The sequence below is a fragment of the Lynx rufus genome, unplaced genomic scaffold (genome assembly GCF_022079265.1).
Source record: "Lynx rufus isolate CCGP_SWC_20201006 ecotype Redwood Valley unplaced genomic scaffold, mLynRuf1.p SCAF_5, whole genome shotgun sequence".
Classification (NCBI taxonomy): domain Eukaryota; kingdom Metazoa; phylum Chordata; class Mammalia; order Carnivora; family Felidae; genus Lynx; species Lynx rufus.
Window position 1 is genome coordinate 8,154,139 of NW_025814867.1, and position 17,549 is coordinate 8,171,687.

At 47.8% G+C, this 17,549-nt stretch overlaps 1 protein-coding gene across 2 annotated transcripts in view; it reads left to right on the forward strand.

The window, feature by feature from the left end:
• Positions 1-17,549, forward strand: part of ENTPD3 (ectonucleoside triphosphate diphosphohydrolase 3) — a 37,781-nt gene that overhangs the window by 12,260 nt on the left and 7,972 nt on the right. The window contains exons 4-7 of one of the 2 annotated variants that reach the window (XM_047099318.1): positions 2,065-2,182; positions 8,778-8,928; positions 11,519-11,678; positions 12,657-12,890. In XM_047099318.1, the coding sequence (XP_046955274.1) occupies positions 2,065-2,182; positions 8,778-8,928; positions 11,519-11,678; positions 12,657-12,890 (663 nt within the window). The remainder of the gene's footprint in view (positions 1-2,064; positions 2,183-8,777; positions 8,929-11,518; positions 11,679-12,656; positions 12,891-17,549) is intronic. The other variant, XM_047099319.1, reaches the window with a different exon arrangement.

Consider the following 17,549-nt stretch of genomic DNA (forward strand, 5'->3'; position numbering starts at 1 on the left):
TTCCTGAGCTTGGCACAGCAGCCCCAAGCCTCCTTCACAGGGAAAACGCACTCTTTGTGAAGAGCTGGGATCCAGAAGATCTGGGAAGGGTGGGGACCCTGCGGAGTGGTTGCTCACGTGTGCTCCCTCCTGTAGTCAGGACCCGGTGTGGAGGGGCCAGGGGCCGGTGCTGGGCTGGTGGGGGGTCGGCAGCAGGAGGGAGGAGAGAAAGCGGACTGGTAGGGAGGCTCAGATCGCTTGAGTGCCCGGTTTCCTTCAGTGCCACCTGTGCGTTAATCTCCGGGTAAGCAGGCTGTGAACAATGCCTTCCTTGTTCCCCCGGGGGGTGTCATGTCAGGATCCCCGTCAGCATTCGTCAGACTGAAGGCTGAGATTAGGAGGGTGTCTAAGTTCAAGTACCGACGGACGCAGGATGTTCCGTCTCAATATAATGGGAAAGCTGCGATTGAGGAGCTAGGGCCACCCGTTTTTATTCGGTCCCCTTGTTTCAAATGAAACAAGCGTTTGTTGATAGTAGAAAGCTGGAGCCCTCCCAAATGGCTAGCGTCAGGGAATTGGTTAAATGGATTATTGTACATCTCACGGAAGAGGTGGGGAATGTATTGAAAGCGATATCAGTATTTTTATTGGCGGCGAGAGATGTACATGATATACTTTTTATGTAAGAACAGAGCGTTGGAAAGGTCTACGTACACTATAATCCTGGGTTGAATTGAAAACATATGTCTGACCGCATTTTCATATATGTAGCTGTATGCACAGGCGGCCGTTAGAAAAGATGTATAGCAAGGTGTTATAACAATAGTGGGATTTGAGGGGTGTTATTTACTTCTCTTTCCTCTGGTCTTTGTGGTTTTGTTTATTTTGCTTTGTTGATCTTTCCATATCACCTGTGTTTATTGAGCAGCCATGAGTGTTAGGCATAGGGCCTGTTTACTTCTGCAAGTTAAGTTGTCTGCCCATGAGGAAACCCAGAGACGTTAGGCCTCTTGCTGCCTAGGGTCGCAAAGCAAGCAAGCATCCGTCTGAGTTCGACCTGCTTCCAGAACCCAAATTCATCTTCCTCCCTGAGACCAGCTGGCTTAACCCAACAGCAGTGGAATTGGAGAAAAGCTCCAGAAGCCTCCACTGCCCTGGGCTGACTCCGGGCCCACGCACATACTGACCTAGGTCAGCATTACTCATTCCAATCCCCGTAGGCTGCTAACGCATGCCCTTTCCTGCTCAGGCTTGGTCCAGGGCCTGGGCTGGGCCACACCCTCAGGGGAGGAAGCTTCCTGGTGCCTGCCTCAAGGTGGGGACATGGTCCAGGACTCCTAGCCTGCTCTCCTGAGCACAGCTAGTCCTGGCACTGCCCTAGCAGACCCCCCTGTCTGTCCATGTACCGTGTTACCAAAGGGGGACAGTATGTCAACGTTAGTTGGCATTTTGGGGTTTTTCTCCTGAATTGTGAATACCTTCATTCTGCAGGCCAGTGCAGGTATTGACGTGTGTCACCCTTGTGAGAACTTCCTATATTTACTTCAGGCTTATTGGCCTGGAAGTTTGAAGAACAGAGGGCAGCAGGCGACTGACTATTTTCATTTCCCTCCTGAGGCCCAGGTGGCTTCTGTCCCCCCACCTCAGAGGTCTGGAAGAGGAAGAATCAGGGAACAAGACCCTCGGAGTATTAATTTTCAACCTTGGCTGCATATTGGAATCACCAAGGGAGCTTTAGAAACTGCAATGCCTGGGTCCGCTCCCGGAGATTCTGATTTAATGGGTCTGGGATGTGGCCTTGGCCCTGGGAGTTTCCAAAACTCCCCAAGTGATTCTAATGTGGGCCAAGAGTGAGAACCATGCCCCAGAACACCTGACCCACCCCACCCCCACCCCCTTCCCCACAGCCCAAGGAGACAAAGTTGGTTTGGAGAAACTCGGTTTTTCCCCTTGGTCAGCCCCTCCCCAAATGAAGCAGTATGGGTTACCCTCTGGAGAGTATTCGGGGTTCTCGGTGGCCCATTGGAGAAGAGTCCTCAGAGAGGCCCAGCCCATTTCTGACTCTCCCTTCCCCCTTTTGTTCAGTACGGAATCGTGCTCGATGCCGGGTCTTCCAGAACCACCGTCTACGTCTATCAGTGGCCAGCGGAGAAGGAGAATAATACTGGAGTGGTCAGTCAAACCTTCAAGTGTAGTGTGAAAGGTAAGGCCCGGACTGTGTGCAGGAGGCCCAAAGGGAAGCAAGGGAGAGTCCTAAGGGCCTTCGGAGGCCTGGAGGGATCCCAAGAAGCTGTCTGGAGGCAGGAATGAGCACTGCACTGGGCGTCAGGAACATATGTCATCCAATGGTAGTGGCACTCCCCATCCATGCAGTGACCTTGGGCCAGTCACCCCCTTCCTCTGGGCTTCAGTTTTCTCATGTCTAAAACATGGCGGTGCGTGGTGTGAGATTTTACCCTGCCACACTTGCTTGAATGCTGACGGAAGGCACAAGTCTCCTGGGTCAGAACAAAGGATGGTTTCTTACTCATAGTACTAGCGGTAGGCAGAGTATCAGCATTTTCTTGTGCTGGTTCTCTGAGTTTCACTTTGCACCAGGTGATGTAAGGAGGGCCAGATAGTATCTGCTCGCACGGTGGGTCGTATTACAGAAGAGGAACCCCGAGATTAGGGAATCTGAGACATTTATAATGCCTGCCTCTTGATCTGGGGGGAAAACACTGTCTCTATCTTCTGAGCCTTGAAAGTATAATCCGAAGCAAAGGCAGTCGGGGCTTCTGCTCCTAGGACATGCAGAAACATGAGGGAGTCGTGGAAAATTGTATTCCAGTAGGGGAATTGTATTCTAATTGGCCGTGTATGTCAGGGTGGGGGTTGGCGGTGGTAGAGATGGATGGACAAGGCATAACCAGACGGCCATGGCTCGGGTCCAGTAAAGCTTGATTTATAGACCCTGAAATTTTGAATTTCATATAATTTTCAAGTGTCACAACATATTCTTTTAATTTTTTCCCTAGTATTTAAAATTGTGAAAACGGTCTTAGCCCATGGGCTGTACAAAAAAAAAAAAAAAAGGTGATGAACTGGATTTGGCCTGAGAGATGCCCACCCTTGAGACAGAACATTCTCGGCATCTTTAATGACCCTCCACAACATAGCCTGAATTTTACATTCACTGTTTCCTTTGTCCTTCTTACAGTTTCATCCTTATGCGTTTAGTTTTTCCTGCTTTTGAAAGCGGGATCAAACATGTATACACATAAATGGAGTCAACATTGATTCTGTAATTTGCTTCGTTTACGGACGTCGGGTTTTTAAGATCCATGTGTGTTAATAGGGAGGAGAGGAAGCTCATACGTTCTTCCCTGTTGATGGGCATTTGTGTTTCCATGATTATGGAAGCGATAAGGTTGAGTATATTTATATTTTAATTTACTTATAACATTATAAGTTATAAATATGCTTATGTATTTTATATTTATATGTCACATGATCATTTCTGGTTTCGTGAAATTCCTATTCTTGACTTTTTCTCATTACTCATTGGGGTTCTTTTTTTTTTTAAGGTTTATTTATTTTGAGAGAGACAGAGCATGAGTGGGGGAGGGGCGTAGAGAAAGGGAGACACAGAATCCAAAGCGGGATCCAGGCTCTGAGCTGTCAGCACAGAGCCCGTCGTGGGGCTCAAAGCCATGAACCGTGAGACCATGACCTGAGCTAAAGTCGGTCACTTAACCGACTGAGCCACCCAGGCGCCCCCGGAGTTCTTTATACATATTGTGAATATGAGTGCCCAGCTAGCATTATTATTATGTTGTTCTCCTATTTCCTCACAGCTAATGATTTGTCTTTTTAAGTCTCTTCATTGTGTCTTTTGGTGAATAGGAGTTCTTTTTATGTAGGCACAATTATCAGTCTTCTCTTTTATGGTTTTGCTCTTGCGTATTTAAGAAATCCTTTAGCCTGAGATCATAAAGATATCCTTCAGTGAAAGTTTTATAATCTTGTCTTTTATATTTAAGGTTTATTTATTTTTGAGAAGGGGGGGGAGAAAGAGAGAACGAGTGGGGGGAGGGGCAGGGAGAGAGGGAGACAGAGAATCCTGAGCAGGCTCCACACTGTCAGTGCAGAGCCCAGTGTGGGGCTCGAACCCACAAACCGTGAGATCATGACTTGAGCTGAAACCCAGAGTCAGACACTTAACCGACTGAGCCTCACGTACCCCACAATTAAGTCTTTGGTACACATAACCAACCCCAGTTAGTGTGTGTGTGCCTTTTTATTCTTTTAAATGTATTTATTTAAATAACTTATTGTTTAAATAAATTACTTATTTACATTCAAACACAGTGTAGCATTGGTTTCAGGGGTAGAACCCAGTGATCCATCCCTTATGTGTGTGCCTTTCTAAAAACCACCCTCTTCAGAGCATCATGATCTCTGACTTGGCCTGGAGCTTCCTGACCAGGATGTTAACACATCCTGAATGTGTTACTGAGGTATACCCTCAGCCCACGGACAACAGGTTAGAGACCCTGGACAGGTTCCCCCGGCCCCAAGCAGCCTCCTTCATTTGCCTCCATGATCTGCCCAAAGATAATCATCTCTGGGGTCATGGCATTGAAAAAGCTGGGAAGCAGAATTAGCCTTTCCCACAGGGAGACTAACAGAGATCTTTGAATAACAGGGCGAATTCTGATCATCTGCCTTTCAATGGAGGGCAGCCAGGAGCTCACCTACCCTGGTACCTAGGTGTCCAGGTTAGGTTGTCGATGAGCGGATATTGAGACAGAGTTTGGGATGCAAGGTGATTGTGAGAGATCCATACCTGTGGGGGAAGGGAGAAGGAGGACTGGCCAGAAAGAGAAGTCATACTGCCACATGGGCCTGACGGAGCTCCGGGTGATCAGTTATCTTGCGTGGCCCAAGTTGGCTAGGCTGTGACACCCCCGTTGCCCTCAGTTGTTGGATGGCGGCATCCTGGGAAGAGCAAGACGTTGAGCAAGGCAGCTGTCTGCAGCTAAGGCAAACCATGAAGGAGCTGACAGCGGAGACCCTAAGCCTTAATTTGAAGGGGCGTCTGGCTGGCCTCTCTCACAACAGGGCACTCGGATGTTTTCTGAGTACCGATTGCGTTGTTATCCACAAGACACGGGTGGCCACGGCCTTGCTCGGAGCTCAGCCGGAGATCCCCTCTCTGCTGTCCTCACTTCTGAGCCATCTCCTCCCCTTCAAGCGTGAAAGACGGCAGCAGGATGTTCATTTTGAAAGGTGAGACCAGCCACTTCCAGAAAAGAGAGGGTCGTGTAGGGTAGTCGTTAAGACGTCACCTCATCCCTCCTGTGTGAGCTCTGGGATGTTTCTGACCTCTCTGAGTTTTGACCTCTTCATCTCTAAAATACGAAGCATGAGAATAGTAATGCCCATCCCCTGGGAATCATTTGAAGATTTAGTGACGTGATATGTGTAAAGCAGGTAACAAATGCGTGGCACGCGGTAAGCACTTAGTAAGTGTTAGCGATTATTATTCATGGCACGGTTTAGAGCTCCTGGATTTTCTTGCCACGAAGTTAGTCTGTCCAGATCTGTCTTTAGACCCGGAGAGCAATTCAGCCAAGTCAGTCCTGATGATCTTCTGGCTATAGGGGTAGATGTGACCTTCATGGGAGGGGCCCTTGGCCACCCAGGATGTGATTTAGGGGAGGGGCAGGGTCATGGAGCCCACATCATATCCATAAATGAGTCTTCCCTTTGATCGTAGTAGCCTCGGGGATCCATATATATACTCCAAATGACCAGAAGACCACAAACTAAATCGCAAAATACAGAGTTGAAGTTTGGCAAGTGCCATCGCCTTGAAGACACGTGGCATGTCCAAGGATAATTTGGGTTTCTGGTTTCCCAGTTGCAAATTTCCCAGGGCTCCCCTGCCTTGGCCAGTCTGAGGGGGTGGTGAACGCTTGCTTGCCCTGCAGTGTCTCCCAGATAACCAGGCTCTTGGAGATTTCTTTCTTGTGGGCGAGGAGGGACCTGGTGAGTATCATCACTCCTCACTTGCCGCTGTTTTCCTGAGTTCACCGGGTGCTGCCTTAGCTGCTGGTCCCCATGCTGGTGTCTGAAGCTCTGGCTGTTTGTCGTAAAGCCATTCCCTGGAGGGCACCGGTCCCCTACACGCCCCTCCTGTCTTTCCCGGTGTGCGGTTCTCAAGCCTGCTGCTGTCTCCTCCCACAAAGGACATTCACGTGTTCTCTTTAAACCAGTGCTTGAACTCTACTGGGGCCTAAGTGTAGCCATCTCCTCCATTGAAATGCCTTAAGGAGTTGCTTTGGGGACCTGGCCATTACAGTTTTGAAAGCATCCTTTGCTTGGGTACATATCCTCGAGTAAGGTTTGTGTCATCTGTCCAGCCGCCTTTCTCCAGATTGGAATAGCAGTTCCAGCCCTCCTTTCTTAGGGTTGTGAATCCCAGGATCCCATGAGCCCAATCCCGTCTTCCCTCTAGGAGGCTTATGGGACCTTATGCAAATAGGTCTCAGGTGACATGCTCAGATACCCCAAGTTTTGACATTCCAGCAAGGTTCCTAACCAGTCCCTTTCCAGAGACCAGCTCTGGCTGGTCTAGATTGAACTGCATGATCCTCTTAGTATAGAGTTTCATACTGGTTTGAAAATCTCATTGACTGATTGATTGATTCATTTATCTCACAAATATGTATTGACTGCCAACTGTTTGCCGGTAACTGTTCTTGCTGGGGATTCCAAACTGAAATATACAGGGGCACCGGGCTGGCTCAGTCGGTGGAGCATCTGACTCTTGATCTTGGGGTCATGAGTTCAAGCCCCACATTGGGCACAGAGCTTATTTAAAAGTAAATAAAAAATAGGGGCGCCTGGGCGGCTCGGTCGGTTAAGCGTCTGATTGCGGCTCAGGTCATGATCTCGGGGTTCATGGGTTTGAGCCCTGCATGGGGCTGTGCCCTGGCTGTGCAGAGCCTGCTTGGGATTCTCTCTCTCTCCCTCTCTCTCTCTCTTCCCCTCCTCCACTTGTGCATGCGTGCACGCTCTCTCTCTCTCTCTCTCTCAAAATAAATAAATAATCTTTTAAAAAAGAGAGACTCAAGAGACACACAAGCCAACTGGAAGGGATGGAATTTATTTGGACTCTAATTCAAACAAACTGGGAGAGAAAAAGAGAGAGGTGGGGGGAGGGGGAGAGGGAGGGAAAAGATGAATATGGAGAAAACGGGCACCTTAACTAGAATTTGGTTCTGTTCGTTTCTACAGGCGTAATAGCAGGCAGGTGCTCACGCTGCCTAAAAGAATTCTTTTAAAAGAATTCTTAAAAGAATTCTTGCCTAACCCTACTTTCAATTCTTTCTGTGATCGTTCATTTCAGCTTCATGGAGATTTCTGACCAAGCTGAGGAACCCTGTCATGGGTTTGTTTGAGTTATAGGTCTCTCTAGCTGTGTTATTTCTTGTTGACATTGATAAACGTGGACTTTTTGGTATTCTTTCATATTTAATGTTTAGGATAACATCTTAAATTACATATAGTTATGCCACAACGTTTCCTGAAGATAAATCATGACAAGATTCCTTTTTTCCCCTCTGTTTGAACACATGGAATAGATTTGAATTTTTGTTTCATTTTTCCTGTCCCACCTTTTACTGTGTCTCAAAACCCATTGGGTGGAAATTCTGTGAAGAAGTGAATTTACTAGAGCACCTGGCTGGCTCAGTCAGTGGAGCATGTGGCTCTTGATCTTGGAGTTGTAGGTTCGAGCCCTGCGTTGTATGTAGAGATCACTTAAAAATGAAATCTTTAGGGGCGCCTGGGTAGCTCAGTCAGTTGAGCATCTGACATTGGCTCGGGTCGTGACCTCTCTGTTCCCGAGTTTGACAGCTGACAGCTCAGAGCCTGGCCCCTCGTTCAGATTCTGTGTCTCCCTCTCTCTCTGTCCTTCCCCCACTGATGCTCTGTCTCTCCCTCAAAAACAAATACACATTAACATTTTTTTAAATAAAATCTTTAAACAAACCAAAACACAAGTACACTTTCCAAAAGGCAGGTCGTGTGAAAGGAGACTAGAGGGGCAAAAAGCAGATACGATTATTGCTGAACAAAAAGAAGAAGAAGAAGAATTATTTGTATATTTTAGTGAAACATAGTGAAGTATTTCAAGAATGAAATGAGGGGCGCCTGGGTGGCTCAGTCGGTTAAGTGTCCGACTTCAGCTCAGGTCACGACCTCGCGGTCCGTGAGTTCAAGCCCCGCGTCGGGCTCTGGGCTGATGGCTCGGAGCCTGGAGCCTGCTTCCGATTCTGTGTCTCCCTCTCTCTCTGCCCCTCCCCCGTTCATGCTCTGTCTCTCTCTGTCTCAAAAATAAATAAACATTTAAAAAAAAAAAAAGAATGAAATAATACCATCTCTGCAGTTCGTTCTGTGGGGAGAGAGAACAGACGACACCAGAGGTGATCATTGTGAGAGCTGGGAGGTGGGTACAAGGGGGTCCATTATACCTTCTTCCCTACTTCTGTTGATGTTTGAAATTTCCGTAATGAGACCTTTTTCTTAAGCAGATCCTGTTTCATGTTTTCACTTTTGTAATTCCTTCCTTCTGTATTTGGGGAGTTGACACTTCAGTGTGACCGCACGGGACTTAGCACCTCCACCTGTTTTCAACCCCCCCACTCGAACCCACTGCTTCCCAAAGCCGATTTGGTGTTTATTTCGAAGTTGTAGTACTCTTGTTGGTTCCTGGGAATGCTAAGAAGTGCTGACTGCTTGCTCCTCAGGCTCTGGGATCTCCAGCTATGGGAAAAACCCCCAAGATGTGCCCAAAGCCTTTGAGGACTGCATGCAAAAAGTCCAGGGGCAGATTCCAGCCCACCTCCATAGATCCACCCGCATTTACCTGGGGGCCACGGCGGGGATGCGCTTGCTGAGGTAAGGGCTGGGGTGGCCCCACGGAGCCCATCTGACCGAAATCAAGAATGTGTTGAGCCTTGCCAAGAATGTAACTCTCTGCCTGGGGACAAATCCGAAAGAAAGAAGCCCATATTCTGCCATAAATTTAAAAGTTGGGACGCTTTTAGTCTTTATTTTAATACCCAGAAAGAGACTGCTCTAAAAGGGATTCCCTCCACCTTGGTGATTTTCCCGAGAACTCTGGGGAAAAAAAGGCAGGTGACATGAAATCCCATGGGGTATACCTCTAGTTTTTTAGAAAAGTAAAAACTGTTTTGGATGCCTGGTCTTCTGACCCCGGTGTGCTAGCAGCGATCCTGAGTGCGACCCACAGTTACGTGGCGTCTACTCACGTACACGATCTCGCTGCAATCTGCTTTACAAGAGTGGTTTTTCACTGGGGCGCCTGGGTGGTTCCGTCAGTTAAGCGTCCGACTCTTGATTTCAGCTCCGCTCACGATCTCACGGTTGTGAGATCGAGCCCCATGTCAGGCTCCACACTGATGTGGAGTCTGCTTAGGATTCTCTGCCCCTCTCCTCCCTCTAAAAAAAATTAGTGGAATTTCTGCACTTCACCTCAGGCAAAGCCTTTGCAGCTATTAGGAAACAAACAGCTCATTTCATTCAATTTAGCAGTTCCTTCTAGATTTGTAGCCATGACTTTTAGCCCAGTTGCACTGTGTTCAAGTGCCCTTTCGATCTCTCTTTTTTTCCCCCATTATTGTAGCTCCTTGACCTTGAAATAAAGGAAAAATAGTTTTTATTTTTATTTTTTAAGAGAATATATTTCTTTTTCTTTAATGTCTATTTATTTTTGAGAGAGAGAGAGAGCAAGCTCACAGGGGAACGGCAGAGAGAGAGAGAGAGAGAGAGAGGGAGACAGAGAATCTCAAGTAGGCTCTGCACGGTCAGCACAGAGCCTGATGTGGGGCTCAAACTCACGAACCTTGAGATCATGACCTGAGCTGAAATTAAGACCCAGACACTCAAGTGACTGAGCCACCCAGGCGCCCCAAGAAAAATAGTTTTTTTTTTTTTAAAAATCAAACTTAAATCTACCCAGGGTAAAGCCTGCTCTGAACTTTGAAAATAAGGCTTTATCCCCCAAAGATGACACTCATATTGCTTCAAAGCCACTTTGTCTGTGGTGCCAGTAACATAAAATTATATGTGTGGGCATAAAGAAGATACACAGAAACAAACCAACAGAGCCACTTTAACATGATGATTAAGAGAAATCACGAAGCACCCTCGGTTGGATTGGGCCTGTTCCTTGAGGTTTTCCTCTCCTTGTTTCTATCCCTCTATCCTCGTTGACCGAACAGAACGTGGGAAGAAGTTGCATTTCTTTGCCCTGCTTGGAATCTCCAGGGTGTTTCAAAATGATTGCGTTTACCTGAAAGAAAGGATACAGAAATGCCTTCCTTCTGCCTTTTCCTTTTTTATGGAAACAAAGCATCCGACTTTCTCTTAGTTGCTTTTTCTCCCACTCCTCTCAGTGAGGAATAATTAGAAGACTCTGTGACTTATAGCCCCTGACAAAAACCATGGAATAGGACGTTCGCCACTTGGGAAAACAGTGAATGTCCCATTTGAATAAATTAAATATTAACTCCTCCTTGTAAAACTTTCTGATGGTAATCCATTCCTTCTGAGGATCTAGCTGATGTTTCCATTGAGGGAAAAGTCAACTATTAAAAAAAAAAAAAAAAAGCATTTAATGAGAATCCTCTGGGAGGGGAACTGATAAAACTAGGAAGACTCTTGGATTACTTTCCAAACAGTGATCACTTGTGGCTGAATTAGAATGGACCTCAGCTTGTGGCGTGGCTCTTTCTCCTCCTTGAGCCAATAGTGAGCCAGTGCCCCGGTTTTCTTAACCCCGTGATGAAAGGGGAGATACCCTCCCAAGTGAATGTGCTTCCATAAGGTAAAATGACAGCCAGTGAACAATAGTATAAAGCCCCGTCATGGGTGATATTAGAATACTATGTTTCCACTTTCCCGTGGGTCAGCGCACTGATGGATTCCAATCCACTGACGGCCATGATAGCCGTTATATACCCTCATGATGAAGCCTTCCCTGAGAGCAAAGCAGCGACTGCTGAACGCCTCACCCTCTTTCTTCCCCCCCTCCTCCTAAAGATCCCCCTTCCTTCTGGCCTGACGAGGGCTCCTGTATGATGCCCCCAGCGGATTCCTTATGCCACCCCTATGCCTTCACCAACCCCCTTGCCTGTGCTGATCTGAGACAGAGCAGTGGTGATTAAGCAGAAGGCCCTTTTGGTCAGCTGGTTGCTAGCGAACGAGGCAGGAACAGGTAGGGGAGGAGAGAACAAGGGGTGTTTTTACGTAAAGCTGTTTGCTTGGCGGTGTGACAGGTAACAAGGGCATCTGCCTTGGTTGCCTGGGAGGTTTTGACTTGCGAAAGGTTGCCAGTTTTGCACACATCTGGAAAATCATCCCTGCCAGCGGAGGGGTGGGGAGGTTTGCCTTTTCACCTGAGTGAGATTATTTGAAGACTCTCTTGTCCAGGCACTCAGCCTTTTGTGTTCTGTGCCTTGCATAGGTTACAGAATGAAACAGCAGCTAATGAAGTCCTTGCCAGCATCCAAAACTACTTCAAGTCCCAGCCCTTTGATTTTAGGGGTGCTCAAATCATTTCTGGGCAAGAGGAAGGGATATATGGATGGATTACAGCCAACTATTTAATGGGAAATTTCCTGGAGGTGTGTGAAAACAAATGCATGGTTTTTAATTTTGCTATCTACCCCGTCCCCTGTGGGTGGTCACTTAAGCAGAGGTGCATGCTGACAGGGGCATCTGTCCTGTGTCATCCCTAGCATATACTGCATTGAGGAAACAACTATGAGACAATAGCTAAGAAAATACACATAGAGCTGGGGCAAAAACACTGCATCGTAAATAGGACCAAATGCACAGGGGAGAGGGAATAGCATCACTTTACTAGCTGATAAGAAATTGGAGGTGGGGGGATCTAAATCTAAAGGCTGTGGGTTTTTTGAAGGGTAGCTGGAGAATGACTCTTCTAAGAAGCTCCACAGCCCTCTGGAACTTCCAGAGCCCTCGGGCAGTCTGCTTCCCAAACCGTCCTGTGTCCCCGGGTCCCTTACCCTGCCCTGCCCCTTGCGCAAAGGAAAGCCGACCCCAAGGGACAATCACCATGTTTCAGAGGACGTGAGCCTTATCCAGCCCAACACCTATCTTGTTCCCCCTCAAATATATTCTTAAATTTTAGTTAATTGCCAGCAGTTCATATTTTAGAAATGTCACACCCACACACACAAAGAAACGTCACATACAGATCCGCATTTCTAGCTTTCCCTGACCCCCACAACCTGCAAAAGCTGGAAGCACTGGTCCCAGTGGGCTCACGTTGGCAATAACCAACCGGAAGAGTGTGGCTAGACCGGAACAGAACGTGGCTCGCGCGGTCCCCGGTTTGCCACAGTCCCCCACCTAACCTTCCCTGTCGTCCCCACCTAACCTACCTCATTCGTTTACGTTGCCTGTCTAGCCCCTGGAAGCATTTGAGTTCGCCACCCTTGAAATAAAAGAGCGTTTCGGCCTCCAGATGCTCATGTCAGACTTCTTAGCAAAAAGAGCTGGGCCTTGGGTGGAGAGTCCCGGGCAAACAGAGATGGTGCCTCTGGCCTTCTCTCTTGTTTCCTTTCCCCACCGTGCAGAAGAACCTGTGGCATATGTGGGTGCATCCAAACGGAGTGGAGACCACAGGTGCCCTGGATTTAGGTGGTGCCTCTACCCAAATATCCTTCGCGGCCGGAGACAAGGTGGGGATGAACAGCAGCCATATCATGAAAGTGTCCCTCTACGGCTACGTGTACTCGCTCTACACACATAGCTTCCAGTGCTACGGCCGCAATGAGGCTGAGAAGAGGTTTCTGGCCATACTTCTTCAGGTACCTGAGCGGGGGGGGTGGGGAGGGGAAGGGGAGGGGCGGGCAGCAGGCGTTCCTTTGGGGGTCTGGAGGGGAGGGCGCCTTCTGGGGTCTGCCCATCCATCTTCGGATGGGATCGGAAACAAGACCAGTTTGCCAGTTCACTCACGGGGGTCCGAGCTTGCTCGCCCGCTCTCTGTGTTGTACTGACCACTTCCAGTGTATTTGAGTCCGAAGTCTAGGGAAATTACAGGGCACCAGATGTTTGGCAAATGATTCAAGACCTGGGATCCCTTTACGGACACGAGCGGCTTTAAACCAACAGCTAAATAGACCTGAGAGTCTTGTGACTCCCCCGAGTGCTGACAAGATAATGAAAGTGGTCCCAAGAGAAATACTTGCTGACAGGGGAGAGGACTGAGCCCTCCCCGGGTGCGGCCTCCTTTTAGATGGGCCTACATTAGGTAGGTTTGATGCCCTTTTATGGTGGGATTTGGGAGTAACTGAATGCCATCACATTGGTCAGTAATTGATACAGTAACTGTCCCTTGGCCCAGACGGCTTCTTCAGGCACCAACTGGAAGCTTGTCATTAATATATAATTATTATTTTTTTAATGTTTATTTTCTTGAGAGAGACAGAGACAGAGCTTGAGCGGGGGAGGGGCAGAGAGAGAGAGGGAGACACAGAATCGGAAGCGGGCTCCAGGCTCCGAGCTGTCGGCACAGAGCCTGACGACGCGGGGCTCGAACCCACGGATGGTGAGATCATGACCTGAGCCGAAGTCGGACGCCCAACCGACGGAGCCACCCAGGCGCCCCGAGGTTATCGTTAATATAAACTCAGTGTTGGCGTGGTGTGTGTGTCAGTCAGCACTGACTCCAGGGATACCCTAGACCCCAAATTCCAGTGCTCGGGGGACATCAGTCTCAACCATGCGTGGCTGAGCAGGGAAAACGAAAATGAAAGAAAGGGACTTTGACCACCTAGAGGGGCATGAGGCCAGCCATAGGCCACAGATCCTGGCTTCTGGTGAGACCCAGGGGCAGGGGACAAGGGCTGGGTCAGCCTGTGAACATAGTGGACACAGCACCATTGGTTAATCCCCACCCCTCCCTCCTACTTGGGCAGCTGAGGAAGGAAGCAGTACCCCCCCCCCCAGCCACTAGCCTGAGGGAACAATGGGCTGGCTCAGCAAAGTGCCATCGGCAAAACTGACATCTTCAGACCCCTGCATTTACTGAGTAGTCATGCAGGGATGTGCGTGAGAATTCACCTCTGGATCCGGCCGCTCCCCAAAACTTTGAGCCTCGCAGGAAAGGCTGGAGCCCCGGTACACATGCCTGTGACATGGCTTGTTGGGAGAGGCTGCACACTGCCTGGGGAGGACAGAGTGGGGGACCCTGCAGGCAGCCCTTGGGGCTCGGGAGACCCAGTGCCCACCCCAGACTCACACCACCCCCACTTGGCCAAAGGGAGCCCCACAGGGAACCGGATCGATCCTCCCTAGCAAGGTCTCCATGACCTCTACTCATCCCTGATCGCTTGCTAACGTACTTCAGCCAACATGCTCTTCTGTCCAGGAGAGAAACTCTGGAAACACCTCTTTTCTCCATCTCCTTTTATTTCTGGCAATGCTTAATGCCTCTCCCTCCAGTTCTGACCCTAGTGGGGGCAGAGGGCAGGGGGCTCCTCTGAACTCGAAACAGGAGAGGGGGCAGGTGAAATCATCCTTTTCCCAGAGGGAGTGAAGGTCAGAGAAGCTAACCTCTTAAATTCGACTGGCCCTGAGGAAAATGTGTGCATGTGTTTATTTTTACAAAGTTTATTAAAGAGTGATTATTGGGGCGCCTGGGTGGCTCAGTCGGTTGAACGTCCCACTTCGGCTCAGGTCATGATCTCGCTGCTCGTGGGTTCGAGCCCTGCATCGGGTTCCATGCCGACAGCTCAGAGCCTGGAGCCTGCTTCGGATTCTGTGTCTCCTTCTCTCTCTGCCCCTCCCCCTGCTCATTCTCTCTTTCTCAAAAATAAATAAACATTAAAAATTAAAAAAAAAAAATGATTATCTATGTCGGGGTACCTGGGTGGCTCAGGCAGTTCAGCATCTGACTCTTGATTTTGGCTTAGGTCATGATCTCATGGTTTGTGAGATCGAGCCCCATGTCCGTCCAGCTCTGTGCTGACAACGCAGAGCCTGCTTGGGATTCTCTCTCCCCGCCCCCCCGTCCCTCCCCTCCTCTCAAAAATAATAAAAAAATTAAAAAAAAGAATGGTTATCCACGTATCCAAGAACCTACAGTAGAGAAGCCAATACTCCACCTGTCTGAGGTCTCACTTGGGTTTGAGAACGTAGGTCTCAAGGTGTGAGCCCGGCCTGGGGGCAGAGGTGGGCGATCCCACCCTCGAATGTGGACAGTCAGTTCAGAGGGACAGGGGCAGCTGTCCAACTTGCCTGGTAGCCTCTGGATGCCTGAGAAGGTGGCTCTGCCCGCAAAGCCTTCTGACTCAGGTGACGGAAAGGATCCAAGTGTGCTGACGATCACCCACAGATGCACGTCCCGACCTGCCTGGCCAGTACTTTCATGTGCCAAATACATGTTGCCAAGCCCCGGCTTAGAAGGTTCACAAAGATTATTACATCATGAACACTGGCTGAGTAAATTCCACCAGGTCTGGATCTGGTTTCCTCATGTGTCCCAGTCTGGTGTGGATGGTACCTGGAGCCATACTTTGCAGCCTGTTTTCATATGAACAAGCCTCCAGTTGCCCCAGGGTGACAGCATTTTTAGATGCTAAGGACACGCATTCACTTTCTTTCTTCCCCTCTTTAAGACTTTTTCTTCTGTTTTGAAAAAAAATTTTTTTAACGTTTATTTATTTTTGAGACAGAGAGAGGCAGAGCATGAACGGGGGAGGGGCAGAGAGAGGGAGACACAGAATCTGAAACAGGCTTCAGGCTCTGAGCTGTCAGCACAGAGCCCGACGCGGGGCTCGAACTCACGGACCGTGAGATCATGACCTGAGCCGAAGTCGGCCGCTTAACTGACTGAGCCACCCAGGCGCCCCTCTTCTATTTTTAAAGTAAAACATGTTCAGTGAAAAAAAATTAGAAAATGCAGACACAGACACACAAAAATATAAATAATAAAACCAAAGAACCCTAGAATTAACCACCATAAACATACTGTTGCATTTTCTTCCAGTTTTTTTTTTCATGCATGAATATGTATATTTACAAATTTGGCTTCATATGCTATATATAGTTTCATATCTAGCCTTTTTTTTGTTTTCTAATGTTTATATATTTATTTTGAGAGAGAGAGAGAGAGCGAGCATGAGCAGGGGAGGGGCAGAGAGGGAGAGAGAATCCCAAGCAGGCTCCACACTGTCAGCACAGAGCCCGACACGGGGCTTGATCTCACAAACCATGAGATCATGACCTGGGCCGAAATCGGGTCAGACGCTTAACCGACTGAGCCACCAGGCGCTCCTCCAGCTTTTTCTTTTACCTGACAGTATATCATGAGCAATTGCCTGTGTTGCTCAGTAGCCTCTGAACTTATTATTTTTATGGACGCATAATATTCCAAGCACCATTATTTAAAAAGAAAAACGAGATAGGTCATTTTCTTATAAAAGAAAGTGCATTTTTCAACGTTTATTTATTTTTGGGACAGAGAGAGACAGAGCATGAGCGGGGGAGGGGCAGAGAGAGAGGGAGACACAGAATCAGAAACAGGCTCCAGGCTCTGAGCCATCAGCCCAGAGCCTGACGCGGGGGTCGAACTCACAGACCGCGAGAAAGTGACCTGGCTGAAGTCGGACGTTTAACCGACTGCACCACCCAGGCGCCCCAGAAAGTGCATTTTTATTGTGAAAATGTCAAAGCATGCAAAAAACGCATTGAAGTAAAAATGACTTTCCAATGCTAGTCACCTAATGTCTTCACTGTTCACAGCTTGATACATTGTTATTCTAGACTTTCCAGATCAATATCTAACTTGTTTTTTTGATCCTTTAAGATTTCACAATTTGTCAACCATCCCAATCCTGGTGGACAACAGGCTGTGTCCTGTTTTGCTGCAGCAACAATAACACCGTAAACCTTCTTGTGCACGTAACCTTATGAACTACTGATTTTACTTCTAGAGGATAGAATCGAAGGATAGGTATATTTCTCATATAAGTGGATAAACAGGCAATCTTCCAACACAAAACCATCCAGATTCCCACCAACAATGTTGTGATGACCTTTTGCAATCTGAGAATTTTAAGTCCTTGGATAATGAGGATCTGCTTCTGAATTCCCTATTATATTCACCCGTTTTTCCATTCTTGAGCCAGTATCATGTTATTCTAGTTGCAGAAGTTTGTTTTTCTACTCTGAGGCATTTATTTTAAACTTCAAAATCGTTCAAAGTAGCAACAAAGAGGAACCTTTTTTCCATTGAGATTATGATTGCAGTTGCATTGACTGCAAATTAATTTGGTAAAATACTGGCTTATTAATATTAGGAATTTCTGTGTAGAATTACAAAATAGTGTTCCAATTATTTAGTTCTTGGTTTGCATCCTTCAATAAAACTTATCGTTTTCACTATAGGTCCCGTACCTTCCTTTTAAATTAGTTTCCTATGTGTTTTTTAATAGTTTCTATCACTATTAAGAATAGTTCCTATC